At 36.7% G+C, this 18391-nt stretch overlaps 1 protein-coding gene across 1 annotated transcript in view; it reads left to right on the top strand.

The window, feature by feature from the left end:
• The first annotated feature begins 16380 nt into the window (after nt 1–16380).
• Rpp30 (ribonuclease P/MRP subunit p30) overlaps nt 16381–18391 on the top strand; it is a 29117-nt gene continuing 27106 nt past the window's right edge. Inside the window, exon 1 of the mRNA XM_005333740.4 lies at nt 16381–16539. Coding sequence (XP_005333797.1) covers nt 16458–16539 — 82 coding nt within the window. The 5' untranslated portion in view covers nt 16381–16457. The remainder of the gene's footprint in view (nt 16540–18391) is intronic.

Raw genomic sequence — 18391 nt, 5'->3', positions numbered from 1 at the left:
AATAAAAATGTACCAGATACATATTAATAGGCACTGTACTACATGATAAGGGTGGATAGTGCCTCTTTCATTCATGTTTTAAAATAATGCCTCAACCTACATTATGAGTTTTGTTTTAATTTAGAAAACACATGTAATCTGCTGCTTTCATTTGTATTGTCCCTTAAACTGACTAAAATTAAAATGTACTTTTTTCTTTATTTCCTTCCACTTAGAAAATTTTCATTCATAAGTATAACCTTTCAAAATTTTCCTCCAAACAAAATAAATAGAAAATCAGAGAAAAGATACCTCCAAGAGCAAATTTGATTTATTTATTACTGAATTTTTTCCTTACTAGGACTGTTTTTGAAACATAAATGATACCTGTGCACCCTCTAGTGGAGAATCTACTTAGCAACGCAAATTCCACAAAGATAACTTCCACATAAAGCTTTTGTCAAGAAACAAATTGGGCACTGTTGGAATCCACAGTCCAAACCTGAGATATTTAGGGAAAAAGAAGATTTTTATTTAAGTTTTCAGACTTAAATAAAAGTGGATAAAAGTAGCAGTCACTCATTAATTAAGTCACCATTCATTACTGAATGTCAAATGCAAATCAGGCAGTTTCTGGAGTTCTTTTCTTAAAGGATACATTAAATTCAAGATCTTCTCACATACAAGTGGAAATGTTAGCAAGACAGATACAAGGGAAGTTATCTTAAGGGAAAGAGTAGACAGAGAAGATGTTATGGTTTAGATATGAGCTGTCCTTGAAAAGCTCATGAGTGAGACAATGCAAGAAAATTTAGAGGTGAAATGATTGGGTTATGAAAGCTTTAATCTAATCAGTTCATTGTCCCATCTGAATGGATTATCTAGATGGTGATATAGGCAAGTATGATATGGCTGAAGAAGGTAGGCCACAGACAGTATGTCTTTGGGGTTTATATTTTTGTCCCTGGTGAGCAAAGCTGTCTTTCTGCTTTCTGATTGCCATGTCCTGAGCTGCTTTCCTCCTCAATAATATTCCACCATGATGTTCTGCCTCACCTCGGGCTCAGAGGAATAGAGTTAGGCATCAGTGGACTGAGACCTCTGAAACTGTGAGTCCCAAATAAACTTATAAACTTTTCCTCCTTTTGGTCACAGCAACAACAACAACAACAACAACAACAACAAAAATCTGACTAAACAGAAGAGGGCTGAGGACTTAACCTCAGGATGTTCCAATATTCTAAGGTCAGGGAAAGGAAAAGAACCAACAAAGAATGAGGAGATGCTATTTTCAAGAGAAAATGAATGCCTAAAGTCTAGGGAAGAGCATGTTTCAAGGAGGAGAGAAAATATCAAGTAAGGCAAGAACTATTTCAGTAGAGTAGTAAGGATATAAGTGATTGAAAAGGACTCAAGAACTGAAAAGAAAGAAAATGGTAACTCAGAAGATAAATAACACTTGGAATAGTTTTGCTGAAAAGAGTAGTCATCAATTTGGGAAGAAGCTAAAGGGATGTGAGGTATTTATTTTATGTTTTGGTACCTGGGATTGAACTCAGGGACACTTAACCACTCCAGCTCTTTTTTATATTTTATTTAGAGACAGGGTCTCACTGAGTTGCTTAGGCCTTTGCTAAGCTGCTAAGGCTGGCTCTGAACTCATGATCCTCCTGTCTCAGCCTCCCAAGGCACCGGGATGTGTGGTATTTAAAGATTATCAAAATAAAAGAAAGGCTTTCTTTGAAGAATTAGGATGCATCTTATTCTACATTTTCTAAAGCTTTTTAGATTTGGGGGAATCCTTTGATAGTCTTCAAAATAATATTTGAAATGAAAATTGCCAGGCTAGGGGTAGAGCTCAGTGGTAGAGCATATGCTCACCATGCACAAGGCCCTAAATTCAATCCCCAGCATACACACACACACAAATTTGCCATCGTATTTATGCTTCCAATTCAAAGCAAAACTACACCTGATTCATTCTTTCAGTTACTGAATAAATATATGCCAGCTACATATTGATAGGCAGTGTGCCAAGTGCTAGTGGTGGATAAATAAGGCATGTTCTCAGCTCTGTAGATGTTTACTGCCTGGTGAAAGAGACGGAGAAATAAATAATTACAGTGCAATATGAAAGCCTCTTATATAAATAAGCCAATGATATGTAAGTTCAGAGGAAAAAGGCATTAACTCTGCCTAGGATGACCAAAAAAAAAAAATCACAGGACTAAGATTTCAGCTGAAGCCAAAAGTTCTTCTTCAAAAGACTAGAGGAGAGTGCAATGCCATTAAACATGTGGAACTCATCATAGCTATGTAGTGTAAAAGACATTGAAGGTGGTAAGGGTAGACCTGCTATAGTGGCTTATAAGAAAGTCTATGTGCCTCTCAAGGTAGTTATGAATTTTACTCTGTGTAGGAAGTGTCACATTATTCTTCTAAAATCAAATTAATTTTGACCCTGAACTCCCATCTTGTCTATCTGATGGGAAATTCAACTCTAGTCATTAGTGGGGTTTCCTCTCCCCCTACCCCAGCCCCCACATTGCCCTGTTCCTCATTGTTGCATAAAATGACACAGCACCACAATGCAGCACTTTGGTTCCCCTGCCCTTCAGAGGCTTTAGGATCATGGCTGAGGCTGCACACTTAGGTTTAAGGTCCTATCGTTCCTAGGTTTGTCAAGCATCCATTTCCCAATAGGTTTCCCCACCTCTCTGAGGTCCCTACTACCTTAAGAAAGTCAAACCACATCTTCTCTGTTTACTACTGAAGAAAGTCAAACCACCTCTTCTCTCTAATCAGAAATTTTTTTCCCTTCCCGTCTTTCTGAAACATTCCTTAAAAAAAAAAAATCAATATACTGCCCTTACAATTACCTTACATGAACACTTTAATGTTAGTGGCCTAGGATTTTGCCCTCCAAGATATTTACCTATGTCTGGAAATATCTTCAGTTGCCACAACTAGAGGGATTCTACTGGTATTTAGTGGGTTGAGGGGAGAGATGCCCCAGAATATTTTACATACACAGAATAAACCCCTACAACAAGATTATCTGGCCCCAGATTTCAGTGGTGCTATTGAGAGACATGATGTAGACTATATTTTAAATTGGAAATGCACAACATTACAAAAAAAATATTTAGTTCATTTTTAAAAAGTAATTTGGCATTTTAAAAATACTTTTTTATCCCAAACCAAAATGAAGTGCAGAGATTTTTTTGTTATTATTATTATTATTATTACTATTTTGCATTATTATGTTCAGTACAGAATTCTACCTTAAATCTCCAACTGGAAGCAATAGCTAGTTTTATTCATTTTCATAAACAAAGTCTATTGTGCATAAATATAAGTACTTGTGAAAATGAATAGATTCTTTGTACAATGGATTTTTATATTCAAGAAAATAATTCTCAACTTATAAGACCCCCAAATGGTTAAATAAAATATTTCATAATATTCCCTTAACTAATTTGAATCAAAATTCACAGGTAATATGATTTGCAGCTATAATTTTAGAAGTATCCAATTCTCTAACTATAAATGGAACAGAATTCGGTGTTGCAATGACATGATTTTGTGGACTTGGCAATAGTTCTTGTAGATCTCTTAACAAAATTCAAAATATAATAATAAGAGTCAAATACAATTGTTTGTAGTCCAAGTCTACTGATGAGAAGAATGGAATTCATTTTGAGGAGGCAACAATTTACCTAATTGGTGTTCAAAGTTAGTATTCTATCATCAAATCACCTGGAAATATTCATTTCTTAATGAATTTCTTTACATAGTTCATCTTTAAGAGAGCCTTTTCAAACATATAGGTACTAACATATACTAATATATGTCCAAAAGCAGATGATTTTAATTGACATACATTTCACATAACTAACTATTTGAAAATGTACAATTCAGTGGTTTTAATATATTCACCAAAGTGTCAACCACCACCACCAGAACACTGAACATTATCATTATAATATAGAGGAACTCTATACGCATTAGGCAGTCACTCTCCAGTTTCTACACCCCAACTCCTAGCCCTGGCAACCCCTAATCTGCTTCCTGTTTCTGTGGGCTTGCCTGTTCTGGACATTTCACGTAAATGGAATGGTGTAATCTGTGGCCTTATGTATATGGTTTCTTTCATGTGACAAGTAGTGTTCAAAGTTCATCTGTGTTGAAGCATATAGTAGTACTTTATTATTTCTATGCCTGAATAATCTTCCGGTATAAAGGTATACCTTATTTTGTTTACCCATTCATTAGTTGACATCAGCATATTTTTGTTGTTGTTGTTGTAGTTGGACACTATCTTTATTTTATTTATTGTTATGTGGTGCTGAGGATTGAACCCAGTGCCTCTCATGGGCTAGGCGAGTGTTCTACCGCTGAGCCACAACCCCAGTCCCCCCACCCCCCACCCCCCACACATCAGCATATGATTTTAACTGAAAGTATTCATAACTTGGAAATAATTTATAGAATTCTATTAGATTCTTACTGTTTTAAATTTAATATGTCATTATATTTAATGTCAACTCGTCACTCCCAATGTAAGGTTAGGTGGAAACTCCTTAACTACACAATTAAGTGGATTTTGGATTCTGGACTTTTTTTTTTTTTTTTTTGCCCTTAGTCAAGGTCCACAAAACATTGCTGGAACTGTTGTTTCAGCTGAGGAAAAAATATTGTTTACAAATTTATGTGAAAATGGAAATCTCACTTTTTAAAACTTTAATAGCACAAGAAAAATGTATTAGCATTATTTGTGATTCAAGCAACTTAGTTGCTATTGAAGTAAGTTTAACAAGCGTGCATTGTTTTGTCATGGGAGAAGAGGTGTCTCTAAAAGGTCCAAGGAGTTCCCCCCAAGAAGAGAAAGGGAATTCAATTCAGGACCAGCCGGGTTCTTGACAGACCTGGCAGAAAAGAATTCAGAATTTAGCCAAGGCACAGATGTTTACTTGGAAGCAGATGCTCATTTAAGGGAGAAGGAAGGCTACTTCAAGAGTGAGAAGTCCCTCCTTGGGTTGTGACTCCAATACTAATAGAGGGGTAATTAGGGGTCAGAGTGGAAGTAGAGTCAGGTGGAACCAGACAATTTTGCACCAGTTTTCCCTGTGCTTGGGCGTTTCCCTCATTTTACAAGAGTGTGGGCCAAGAGCATGTTACTAAGAGTTACAACTCTTCCTGAGTGCTTTCTGCATCTCACGGGCTCATGACCATTTCCTCTGAGACTCAGTATATCTCTCTTTGTATCCTAAATCCCTAACTCATTTTACCTTGTAATTTTATGTTGCATCCATTATGCAACATTATCAAATCTGCAGAAAACCTATTTCTGAAGTCATTTAGTGTTTGAGAATGGTGGTTAAGGGGGATTCTTATTCTGGAAAAAAATTCAATCTTCAGTCTAAGCTCAAAACATCATAATAAAACTTTACCCCTCCTAATATGGTAGAATAAATCACGATAGTCAACTTCTGTTTCTGACAAAAACTTATGGAACTGATAATAAATAAATTCATGGTTGACATTACTTATTAAATAAATGACATTAAAATATTTTCAACCATTTAAAAATGTAAGAATGATTCTTGGACTGCAGGCCATAGAAAAACATGTCTGACTGGATTTGACCCTTGGACCATAGTTTGCTAATCCCCAATTATGCTAATGATAATGCAAACTATTGGTAAAATTCTATACTTCAATATTTTTAATGTAATGAAATTCAAAATACCCCTTGCAATTTTCATTCACACTAATTGTAGTAATTGAAAACATGAAATTAAGCAATCTGATCATAAAGTTTAAAGATTTAAATCTGAGTACTTTTTTGAATCATAGTCTTTAACTCCATTATTTATTGCTGTAACACGGAGTTAGTCCAAAATTTTCATTATGAATTAACTAATTTGGTAATTGGCACATAATTTACAAATGGTTTCATCTGAAAACCATTTGCACTGCAGGAATGGGTTAGATTATTCCTAACCAGATGAGTTTTCAAAAGATACAATTTTGCTATATATAAACAAATAAGTTTATATACTTCTTTGAAAAGGAGACTATTGGAGTACTTACAGGGGTTATATACCATCAACTAAAAGAATCAAATCCTTCATTTATTATTCAATGGTTGGCTGAGCTAGAGATTTTATCTATGATGACATTTATAAGTAAATTTCTTTCAACAGTATAAACTTTACTCAGCATCCACTATAGCTATTTGGAATATGAACTATGTGAGAGCCATGGTTAATGCCTTAGCTCTTGTTTGTATGGTTTTTAAGTTTAGAGTGGTTTTTAGTCGATGGTATAATAAATTGGCTTAAATTTGTGTCCAAAATCTGGACATATTGCACTTATGTTTCATAAGTCTGATGTGAACCCTGACCCCTGTAAGAGTCTCATCTGTAACCACGCTTAGCAATTCTGAAAAATCTACTTTAGAATTCTCAAAAATCTTCTCCCTACACAAAAATAAGCTGCTTCCTAATGTTATGCCTTTTTGGAGCATAATTCCCAAAAGATTTCTAGTCATGTTAAAATTCTTAACAACACAAATCGATTTTGGGTATCTGTTTACTTACCACCTGCAATGAAAAAGCCAGAAATAAATTAGCTTTTTCATATAATTTGTCCAGCAAGTAGTAAGCCACATTACAATATACTAAGCAATAGAATGTATAGATACTACCTTTGTAAATGCTAGTTTCTGTTTAGGACCCATTCCTTCTTTTACCTTCAATAAGCATTCTTTGTAAACTTGCCTGCAATGAAAAGCTTTCGTTTTCTGAGTAGTATTTTTTTTTCACTCAGTTCACAGTAGTATCACTGTGATGGTTAATTTTATTTTTAAACTCATCCATGGAGGCCCAGATATTGGGTTATATTATTATTCTGTATGCAACTGTAAGTGCATATCTGGATAAGATCAGCATTTTGATAAGTAGACTGAGTAAAGCAAGTTGACCTTAAGATTGGTGGTCCTCATCCAATCAGTTGAAGATGAATACAATGAAAAGAGAATTTCCTCAATAAAAGAGAATTCCTCTGCCTGACTGCCCTTGAGCTGGAACAATAGCTGTTCCCTACCTTTAAACTCCAAATAATGTCAATTCTTTCTGAGTCTTCAACCTGCCTGCCTTGCCCGGACTAGAACTGCCTTTGGGCTCAGATTGGAGCTTACACCATCAGCTCTCTTAGGTTGCCACCTTGCTGACTACACATCATGGGACTTGTGAGCTTCCATAATGACTTGATGACTTAATATATTCTCTCTCTCTCTCTCTCTCTCTCTCTCTCTCTCTCTCTCTCTCTCTCCCCTTTGGTTCTGTTTCTCTGGAGAACCCTACTATAATCACTTATTTTACTTGAATTAAAAAAAACAACTGTGTTTAAATTACAGTCTTTTTCTCTCCATTCACTAAAATCATCAACATGTATCTTTTCCACTTACCATAGTTCTTCCTTTGATTTCTTCCCTAACAACTTTTAAAGTTGTATTTTTAAATTAATTTATTTATCCTAATTTGTTATGTATGACACCAGAATGCATTTCAATTCGTAGTACACATATAGTGCTCAATTTTCATGTGTCTGGTTGTACACAGAGTAGAGTCACACCATTCATGTCTTCATACATGTACTTAGGATAATGATATCCCTATCATTCCACCGTCATTCTTACACCCAAACCCCCTCCCTTCTCTTCCTTCCCCTTTGCCCTATCTAAAGTTCCTCAATTCCTATGATGCTCCCCACTCCATCCACATTATGGATAAGCATCCTCATATCAGAGAAAACATTCAGCATTTGATTTTTTGGAATTGGCTTACTTCACTTAGCATACTATTCTCCACCTCCATTCATTTACCAGCAAATGCCATAATTTTATTCTCTTTTCATGCTGAGTAATATTTCATTGTGTATATATACCACAGTTTCTTTATCCATTCATCTACTGAAGAGCATTTAGGTTGGTTCCACAATTTAGGTAGTGTGAACTGTGCTGCTATAAACATTGATGTGACTGCATTACTATAGTGTGCTGTTTTTTAGTCCTTTGAGTATAAACCAAGGAGTGGAATAGCTGGGTCAAATGGTGGTTCCATTCCCAACTTTCCAAGGAATTCCCATACAGCTTTCCTTATTGATTGAACCAATTTGCAGTCCCACCAGCAATGTATGAGTGTGCTTTTCTCTCCACATCCTCACCAACACTTATTGTTGTTTGTATTATAAATACCTACCTTTCTGACTGGAGTGAGATGAAATCTTAGAGTGGTTTTGATTTGCATTTCTCTAATTGCTAGAGATGTTGTACATTTTTTCATATTTTGTTGAATGATTTTATATCATCTTATGAGAAGTGTCTTTTCAGTTCCTTGTCCCATTTATTGATTGGGTTATTTGTTTTTGTTTTTGTTTTTGTTTTTGGAGTTAAGATTTTTGGATTTTTCATATATCCTATAGATTAGTGTTCTATCTAATGTGTGTGTGGTAAAAATTTGCTCCTAAAATATAGGTTCTCTATTCACCTCACTGATTATTTCTTTTGCTACGAAAAAGCTTTCTAGTTTGAATCCATCCCATTTATTGATTCTTGATTTTGTTTCTTGCACTATAGGAATCATATTAAGGAAATCGGGGCCTAATATGACATGATAAAGATTTGGTCCTACTTTTTCTTCTATTAGGTGCAGGATCTCGGTTTAATTCCTAGGTCCTTAGCATAAACAGCTTTTATAATGTTGAGATATGTTCTCGTTATCCCTACTTTTTCTAGTGTTTTGAACATAAAGGGGTGCTGTAATTTGTCAAATGATGGTTTGGCATCTATTGAGATGATAATATGGTTCTTATCTTTTAAGTCAATTGATGTGATGAATTACATTTATTGATTTCCATATGTTGAACCAACTTTGCATCCCTGGGATGAACCCCACTTGAACATGGTACACTTTTTTTGATATGTTTTTGTATTTGATTTGCCAGAATTTTATTGAGAATTTTTGTCTCTATGTTCATTAGAGATATTAGTCTTTGGTTTTCTTTCTTTGGTGAGTCTTTGGTGTTGGAATCAGGGTGATATTGGCCTCATAGAATGAGTTTGGAAGTGTTCCTTCTTTTTCTATTTCATGAAATAATTTGAGGAGTATTTGTATTAGTTCTTCTTTGAAGGTCTTGTGGAACTTAGCTGTGTATCCATATGGTCTTGGGCTCTTCTTGGTTGGTAGTCTTCTGGTGGTATCTTCTATTTCATTGATTGAAATTGATCTGTTTAACTTGTGTATGTCATCCTGATTCAGTTTAGGCAAATCATATGACTCTAGAAATTTGTTGATGCCTTCCATATTTTCTATTTTATTAGAGTGCAAATTTTCAAAATACTTTCTAATTATCTTCGATATTTCTGTAGTGTCTGTCATGATATTTCCTTTTTCATCATGGATGTTAGTAATTTGATTTTTCTCTCTCCTTCTCTTCGTTAGCATGGCTAATGATTTACCAATTTTATTTATTTTCTCAAAGAACCAGCTTTTTGTTTTGTCGATTTTTTTCAATTATTTATTTTGTTTCAATTTCATTGATTTCAGCTCTGGTTTTAATTATTTCCTGTCTTCTACTGTTTGGGGTTTCATTTGTTCTTCTTTTTCTAGAGCTTTGAGATGTAATGTTAGGTCACTTATTTTTTGACTTTTTTCTTCTTTGAAGGAATAAACTCCATGCAATTAACTTTCCTCTTAGTACTGCCTTCATAGTGTCCCAGAGATTTCAATATGTTGTATCAGTGTTCTCATTTACCTCTAAGAATCTTTTAATCTCCTCTTTAAATGTCCCTTGCAACCCATTGTTTATTCAGTCACATATTATTTAGTCTACAGGTGTTTGCATAGCTTATATTTTTTATTTTATCATTGATTTCTGATTTCATTCCATGAAGATCTGATAGAATTCAGGGTAATATCTCTATTTTTTGTATCTGCTAAGAGTTGCTTTGTGGCATAATATATGTTCTATTAGAGAAGGATCCATGTGTTGCTGAGAAGAAAGTGTATTTGTTTGTTGATGGATGAAATATTCTCTATATGTAAGTTAAGTCTAAATTATTGATTATATCACTTAATTCTGTAGTTTCTTTATTCATCTTTTGTTTATAAGATCTATCCAGTGCTGAAAGAGGTGTGTTAAAGTCACCCAGAATCATTGTGTTGTAGTCTATTTGACTCTTGAATTTGAGAAAAGTTTGTTTGATGAATGTAGATGCTCCATTTTTTGGGGGGGGGGGACATGTATTTATAATTATTATGTCTTTTTGATATATGGTTCCCTTAAGCAATATGAAATGTTCTTCTTTATCCCTTTTGATTAACTTTGGCTTGAAGTCTACTTTATTTGATATGAGGATGGAGACCCCTGCTTGTTTCCATAGTCCATGTGAGTGATATGTTTTTCCCCAAACTTTTACCTTCAGTCTATGGATGGCTTTTCCTATGAGATGAGTCTCTTGAAGGCAGCATATTGTTGGGTCTTCTATTTTAATACCCCTCTTTGCTGATTTTCATTGTTGTTTTTCGTTTCTTCTTCATGGAATATTTTGCAAAGGATATTCTGTAGTGTATACTTTCTGGTTGTAAATTTTTTTAACTTGTTTATCATCAAATCTAAATCTTAATTTTGCTGGATATAAGATTTGTGGTTGGTGTCCATTTTCTTTCAGAGCTTTGTATATGTTGTTATAGGATCTTCTAGTTTTCAGGGTCTGGGTTGAAAAATCTGCAGATATCCTAATTGATTTCCTCCTATATATAATCCTATTCCTTTCTCTTGTGGCTTTTAAAATTCTCTTCTTATTCTGTATGCTAAGAATTTTCATTATAATGTGCCTTCGTATGGATCTGTTGTAATTTTGTACATTTGGTGTCTTGTAAGCCTCTTCTATTTGATTTTGCAATTCATTCTTCATGTTTGGAAAAAATTTGATATTATTTCATTGAATAGATTGTTCATTCCTTTGGTTTGGAACTCTATGCTTTCTCTATAACAATAAATCTTAAATTTGGTCTTTTATGTTATCCCATAATTCTTGAATATTCTGCTCATGATTTCTTACCATCTTCACTGTGTGGTCAACATTCTTTTCAAGATTATATATTTTGTCTTAATTGTCTGAGGTTCTGTTTTCCAAGTGATCTAATCTTTTGATGATGATTTCTATTGAGCTTTTAATTTGATTTATGTTTCATTTCAAGGATTTCTTTTTGGGGTTTTTTTCAGAACCTCTCCCCTTATTGAAGTAATTTTTTGCTTCCTGTATTTGCTTATGTAACAGTTTATCAAAATGATATTTTGCTGCCTGCATTTACTCTCTTATATCATCCTTTAATTCACAGACCATTTTAGTTATGTACATCCTGAGCTTCTTCTCTGTAATTTTTTATGTTGTACTAGCCATGGATTCTAATAATGTAATATCTTGGTTTGTTAAGGGCACTTTCTTCCTTTGTATTTTCATGTTGTTTATGGGTCTTCCCTTCTATCACTGTGGATCTGAGGCATTACAGTTTTAACCCTAAGGCATATAGTATCCCTGCATGTTTCTAAAACCTCTCCTTTAAGGGGGAGAACAGTGTGAATAGATCCCAATACAAACAATATGCAGCCTTAAACCAAATAGTTGCTATTAAGATGTTTATAGTTTTGTCACAATATACAGAAATGGGAAGTTCAATTATTATCTACATTATAAACAGTAGGTTTGCACAGGGGTCTACAGTTTCTGATGGTGGACAATGAGAGAACCGGTGGTGAGGTGTAGGATGAGATGTTGAGAGGGTAGGGGGTGAGGATAGAGAGTTATTAGATCTTGAAAGTGTGAAAGAGACATCTAAAGAAATTGGTTAGTAGCAGGAGAAGAGAGAGGAAGTGATTTGGGGGAGACAAGTGGGAAGACAGTAGAGTGCAAAAAAACAAACAAACATAAATATTAGGAAAAGTAAAAAATGTAAAAATAGGAGATAAAAGAATATACAATACCACAGTAATATACCATTCAGATATCTCAGTCCTCAGTAGCCTAATTCATAACAAGTACTTCGTTTCACAAATGTTGGGGTTGTGAGGGTGGGAGGAGAGAGAGAGAGGGAAAAAAAATCTCAAAAAAAGATGCAAAGATTGTTTTGTTTGTTTGTTTTTGTTTTTTCTTTTGGAGATCAGTATCTTTCTAGCTTCCTTTCTCACCCAATAGGTGAATGAGGATGGTAAAGTTATTAAGGTGGGAGGGTTGTTTGGGGGGGCATAGGCCTGGAGGTAGAGTATAGTACTTGCTGGTCCCCTATGGGAGACTGCATCCCAAGGATCTCCTTTGGGGTCCATTCGTGTGATGTGGGCACCTGGCCTTACCTTCTTATATCGCCTATAGAGCTCACAATTCCTGGTCTCTAATTTAGTCTCTAAACTGTGTCTCACTCACCCCTTCCCTTTCTACTTCCCAATCAGAAACCTGTCTCTTTTTTTTTTTTTTTATTGGTTGTTCACAACATTACAAAGCTCTTGACATATCATACTTCGAACAATAGTTTCAAGTGAGTTATGAACTCCCATTTTTACCCCAAGTACAGATTGCAGAATCACATAGGTTACACATTCACATTTTTACATAATGCCATACTCGTGACTGATGTATTCTGCTATCTCTCCTATCCTCTACTATCCCCCCTCTCTTAAGAGGTCTGTGGGCTGCGCTCTGGGGGCTGCACACCTGTTGCAGAGTGCTGTTTTATACTGGGCAGTTCAGGACTTCGTTTTGCCAGCTAGGATCAGCTGCATAGCCACTGACACTGTGCCAGGTTAGCAGCTGCCAGGGAGAGGGTGCAGTTGGGGATTTTGGGTACCTTGATATTGTTTCTAAGCCCCAATCAGTATTCTAAGCTGGGAGTTGCCCCAACTAAAGATGATGATGAAGGCATCCCAAAATGGAGGTGGCTGCTTTCAGCGATGGAGGTCAGGTCCAGTAGGGCCAGGCAGTAGTGTTGAGTAGCATATTCAGAGATGCAGCTCTGTGACATGCAGTATTGTGGCTGGCAGATGTCACGGGACCAAGTAAAGTGTCCCCAGGTGCAGGCTACCACATGTAGGGGACTGTGGCATGGTTGTAGTGCCACAAGACGGAGGGGACTAGAGGAGCTCCATGTTGACAGATGGAGATCCACGCGGGAATGGTAGCTAGAAATTCCCACGAGGGCTGTGGCTGGGATTCCTGCACCAGTGAGCGGCCAAGAGTCCTGCGCAGGTGCTAATGTCAGTGGTCCTACAGGGGCACTCGGAGGACCTGTGTGGACCTGTAATTTTTTAATCACAGGCATATTTTGTATTCTAAAGAAGTACGAATAATCTCTAATAATTAAAGAATGTTATCATGCTATTTTTTTTATAACATAGAGGTCTTCGTCTGTCATTTTCCAACTTTGACATTAACATAGGTATAAAAAGAGTTTGTTTTCAAAATATACTTCACTTTCATCTTAGTAATACTGAAAATAAAACTCTCTAAAGCTGTATGCAAGGATAGACCACTCCAGCACATAAAGTGAGAAAACTGTCACTGACATCATGATTACATCAGGTCAGTAATAATAAACACAAGTTTCTGGGGGAACATAAGAAGGTGAGGGAAGAATGACTCCTGGATTGGTGTGAGAGTCTCAGTAGAGTTCTAGGTTTCTGTCTTAGTGTAGGTCCTCTGGTAGCTTTTTCAGGGCCTCTGGGGGAAAGTTGGGAAGATAATTGACTTCACAGACTTCCCTGCTGTTTTGTAATTAGATCAAATGTAATATCTGCCTGGTGGAAAGGAATCTTTTTTTTTTTAGCCTCCCCAAGAACTCCTATAAACACCCCATCATTTGGAATAGAAGAGGAAGGTTTTGTTTGAGTTGCTGCACATCGTGTCAGTGTCTCATACACATAGTCCAGTGACTTTCTAGCTAAATCATTATGGAATTTAATAATTTAATAGTGCTGCAATTGTGCTGACATGGGTATGAAGTTGAAAAAGAAGTCATGGGTTTGGTTATTCAATTGACAGCTTTTGACTAAGCACCACCTGCTTTGTGATGGCTCTGGATATGCCCTAAGACCTCAGCATCATATAACTCCTCTACTCCATGCAGCAAAAGCATTACCTCTTCCAAGAAATCATCCTTTTCTCCCTCTAAGTCTTCCAAACTTCCCCCTCAGTCTGGGAGAGAAAACCCTTCCCAGTGCTCCCAACATATCTGTGCAAATCAAGTAGTGCTTTCTTGCCTGGCTCCTCCTCAGTCTTAAGCTGCAAGAGGACACAAGCTAGTGGAAAGCTTCTTGACTGACCCAGGAAGAATGAACCATATGAAAGGAGAATAAGACTAAAGACTAACCAAGATCTATAGGTCAGTCCAAGAAAGCAAGGTCTTTAGAGAGAATGGGAGGGGATCAAAGGTTACCTTGAATACCAAAAAAAAAAAAAAAAAAAAGAAAGAAAAAGAAAAAGAAAAAGAAGAAGAAAGAAAAAATCCACCTTCTTAGTTCTTAGTTTGTATCCATCCCATTTATTGACTCTTGATTTTAATTCTTGTGCTATGGGAGTCTTATTGAGTTGGGGCCTAATCTGACATGATGGAGATTTGGTCCTACTTTTTCTTCTAATAGGAACAGCGTTTCTGGTTTAATTCCTAGGTCTTTGATCCTCTTTGAGTTAAATTTTGTGCAGGGTGAGAGATAGGAGCTTAATTTCATTTTGTTGCATATGATTTCTAGTTCTCCCAGCACCATTTGTTGAAGAGGCTATCTTTTCTCCAATGTATGTTTTTGGTGCCTTTCTCTAATATAAGACAACCGTAGTTATGTGGGTTAGTCTCTGTGTTCTCTACTCTGTACTATTGGTCTACCATTCTATTTTGATGCCAATATCATACTGTTTTTGTTACTATTGCTCTGTAGTATTTGTTACTATTGCTCTCTGTAATATAATTTAAGGTCTGGTATTTGTCTAGATTTGGTCATATGTGAAAATGCCTGTGTACTCCCACAAAAATTAACATTTTTTTAAAATAAAAAGCAATGCGTTTATCTTTTGACCTTGTTTCATTTGTGCAATTAATATTTTTATTTAGGAAATATCAAGTATTGAACAAGACAAAATACTACTTCTTTACAAAAGTCATTCAAGAGGAAAAAATTGCTTCCACAGGAACAGATTCCTCTTCACACTCTCTTCTGTAATCAATAAGAAAACCAATTGAGACCAATAAGTAAAGGAGTACTACCTCAACATGTGGTCCACAAGAGGAAGACTTCTTGTGTACTGTTTGTGATCAGTAAATGCAGAAAGTTAAAATGTTTAGAAATAGCATTGATACATCGTCCCACTATAGAAGCTGGCTACTCTTATTTCAGCTGGTTCGGGGACAGTTCGGATGATGTCACATTGAGGAGTCTCAAGTGGTTGGACCTGCTTACCGGTAATGCATAAGAGACCACATGCTGGCAGGTGAGAGAGGAGGAGACTGGTCCTTTGTTGCAGATAGTCTGGGAAGCACTGACAGTAAATTATACAGTAGTTTCACAATTTTATGTTGTCGGATAATTGATCTATCAATCTTCAATTTTCAATTTACACAAAATTCAGAAAAGTGGAAGCATCGAGTGTGGTATATACCTTGTATATTTTTTCAGATGGAAAACTGTAAAAACATTTCGGTTTTGTGACTATCAAACTTGTCTGGCTAGGCCAACTTTGGCGTTCAGGGCTCATCCTAGGGAGAGCCCTGCCATCTCGTGGTGGAAGCTGTTAGGTGTAACAGAGAAGCGCGCACCAGTTCTGACTGCAAAAATACTTCTTTCAGGCAGTCCTCTTTTGGGGTCTTAGAGCTTGCGTGTTTCTCTCTCTCCTCTCTCTCTCTCTCTCTCTCTCTCTCTCTCTCTCTCTCTCTCTCTCTCTCTCTCTCTCTCACACACACACACACACACACACACACACACACACCTTCCCGTTAAGTCTATCTTAAGCTTAAAATTCTATTTTATAACGCAATGGACTTTGGAGAAAGGAAAGAAAACTGGATTACTACTCTTTACACGGAGCAAATGTCTTGTTCGGGGTAAATGCCCAATCGCTGCCGTACGGGTGCATTTTGAATAACCCACTTTCTACATGGTAAGAGGGATGTTGGGAGATTTGAACCCCTCCAGAAGGAACCAAACATTCTCACTCACAAGACAAAGAGGGACTGAAGTGAGGCTGTTGATTTGAACATGCTAATTTTTCTGGCGCTTGAAAGCAGAGAGAGAGAGTCAGCGCATCCCGGCATGGCCCGCCCCTCTCCGAGAGAGGGGCGGGCCATGCCGGTAAACCACAACTCCCAGCATGCCCCGGGGCAGGCCGGCGGCTGCGCAGAAGCGCGCGCGGGCGCTCACGGAACTTCAGCATGGCGGTGTTTGCAGATTTGGACATAAGAGCGGGTTCCGACCTGAAGGCTCTGCGCGGACTCGTGGAGACTGCCGCTCATCGTGAGTCTCTTTGGCCTCGCGGGTCGCAGTGCCTACCTCTCGCTCGATAGTTCTGCCAGTTCTCGTTCAGATCTCCTGGGGTCTCTGGGATGTCACTAGAAGCTGATGCTGTTGCCCTAATCCCTGGTTGTGGGAAACTCAAAAAGATTCTAGAGGAATTTTAAGCAGTCCTGTTCCTTTTTTTTTTTTTTTTTTGTAATATAGAGGGAACAGGCCCAAGGAGGGCGAGGGATTTTCGTAGGGTCCCATAGCTGATGTGTAGTAGATGCCAGGGCTGGACTCCTAATGTCCAGTCCCCTGAACCAGTGCTTTTAATTAGTCCTTTCTCACTCTCAGTAAAGGGTCTAAGCAAATTCTGGAGACTGGGCCACAGTCAGGGAGTATGGAGAGTCAGAGAATGGGGAGGACATAGGAGTTTTTTAAATTTGGAACAGTAGAGGGATGGTAGATTGGGCACAGGACATACCTAACAGGAGAGAATGGGCAACATGGTTAGAATGTCAATGTTTTTCATGTTTGAGTCAAAGGGAAGCTAAAGCCTAAGAAATGAGACTCTGTTTTAATTATTATAGTTTGTCACGGGTTTTATCTCTCTTAGACTGTAAAGTATGGGTATAGAGGAGATCAAAGAATAAAGAGGTTGGTGCAATAACATCCATTCCTAAGAGAACAGTCTCAGGTCCTTGTGAGAGCTGATTATTGCTATTTCTCAGAAGTGAAGCTAGAAACCATCACAATCCTCCTGTGTAGTGTAAGTCATCTTTAGATTGCTTATAATAATTAATATGATGCAAATGCTAGGTAAATAGTTGGTATATGCATTGGTTAGGACACAATTATAAGGGGGAAAAGTCTGCATAGTACAGTCACAGCCCATTACCTACCCCACCCCACCACCCCCTGAAAAATATTTTCTGACCATGGTTGGTTGAATCCAAAGATTCAACTGTATCCACAGAAAAAGGACTCTTTCAATTGCAGCTATTAATTAACATTTCTTCTCTGTACTTTGCTCATCAGTATAATGAAGAGGGTAGACATAATTCCTGGAACCATTTAGCACTAATATATTTTTTAGCAGTTTCTATAAAATACATTTTCCTGGATGTAACTTCAAGTATTACCTTCTCAATGAAGCTTTTCCTAATGTTGTCCCCTTAATGAATACATAAGCTTCTTTAGAAATGAACCATGTATTCTTCTATTACCTTATTCCCAATATAGACAATCAGCAGATAGTGAAACATGACAGTTACTCAGTTAATGAGTGGAGTAAGCAAACTGAACATCTTTTTTAAAAATACACACAGAAAAGAAACATTATAATGATTTCTTTAGAGAATCACCCAGTTTAAAATATGCTTGAAAGACATGTCATTTACGTGCAGTATTAGTCATTCTCTAATTCTTTTTTTATTTTTAATGTTTTTATTATTGTCTTATATATTACAGTGGGGTTTATTTTGACATTATTATAAATGCATAAAATATAATTTGCTCCATTTTAATCTCAAGTACTTCCTCTTTTCCTTCCTTTTTCCTCCCCTGATATACTTCCTGTACTCTGTTGGTCTTCCTTCTATTTATTTTATGTTTCTCTTTTTTTTTTTTTTGGTGCCATTATAGTTATTCATAAAAGTGGAGTTCATCATGATATATTCATATGTGCACATTTCCTTCCTTTTCTAACCCCTCCATTCTCCCTTTTGATCTCCTTAACTCCACTGTTCTCCCTTCTATCTTCTTGAGATCCCCTTTTTAAATTTCTAGCTCCCGCATATAATAGTAGTTTATTTAAAAATGAAATGAAAGGCTGGATGCAGTGGTGCATGCCTGTAATCCCAGTGGCTCA

This window comes from Ictidomys tridecemlineatus, chromosome 1 (genome assembly GCF_052094955.1).
Source record: "Ictidomys tridecemlineatus isolate mIctTri1 chromosome 1, mIctTri1.hap1, whole genome shotgun sequence".
In the NCBI taxonomy this organism is placed as follows: Eukaryota; Metazoa; Chordata; class Mammalia; order Rodentia; family Sciuridae; genus Ictidomys; species Ictidomys tridecemlineatus.
The sequence above is the reverse complement of the archived record's forward strand: the minus strand, read 5'-3'. Positions and strand labels throughout refer to the sequence as shown.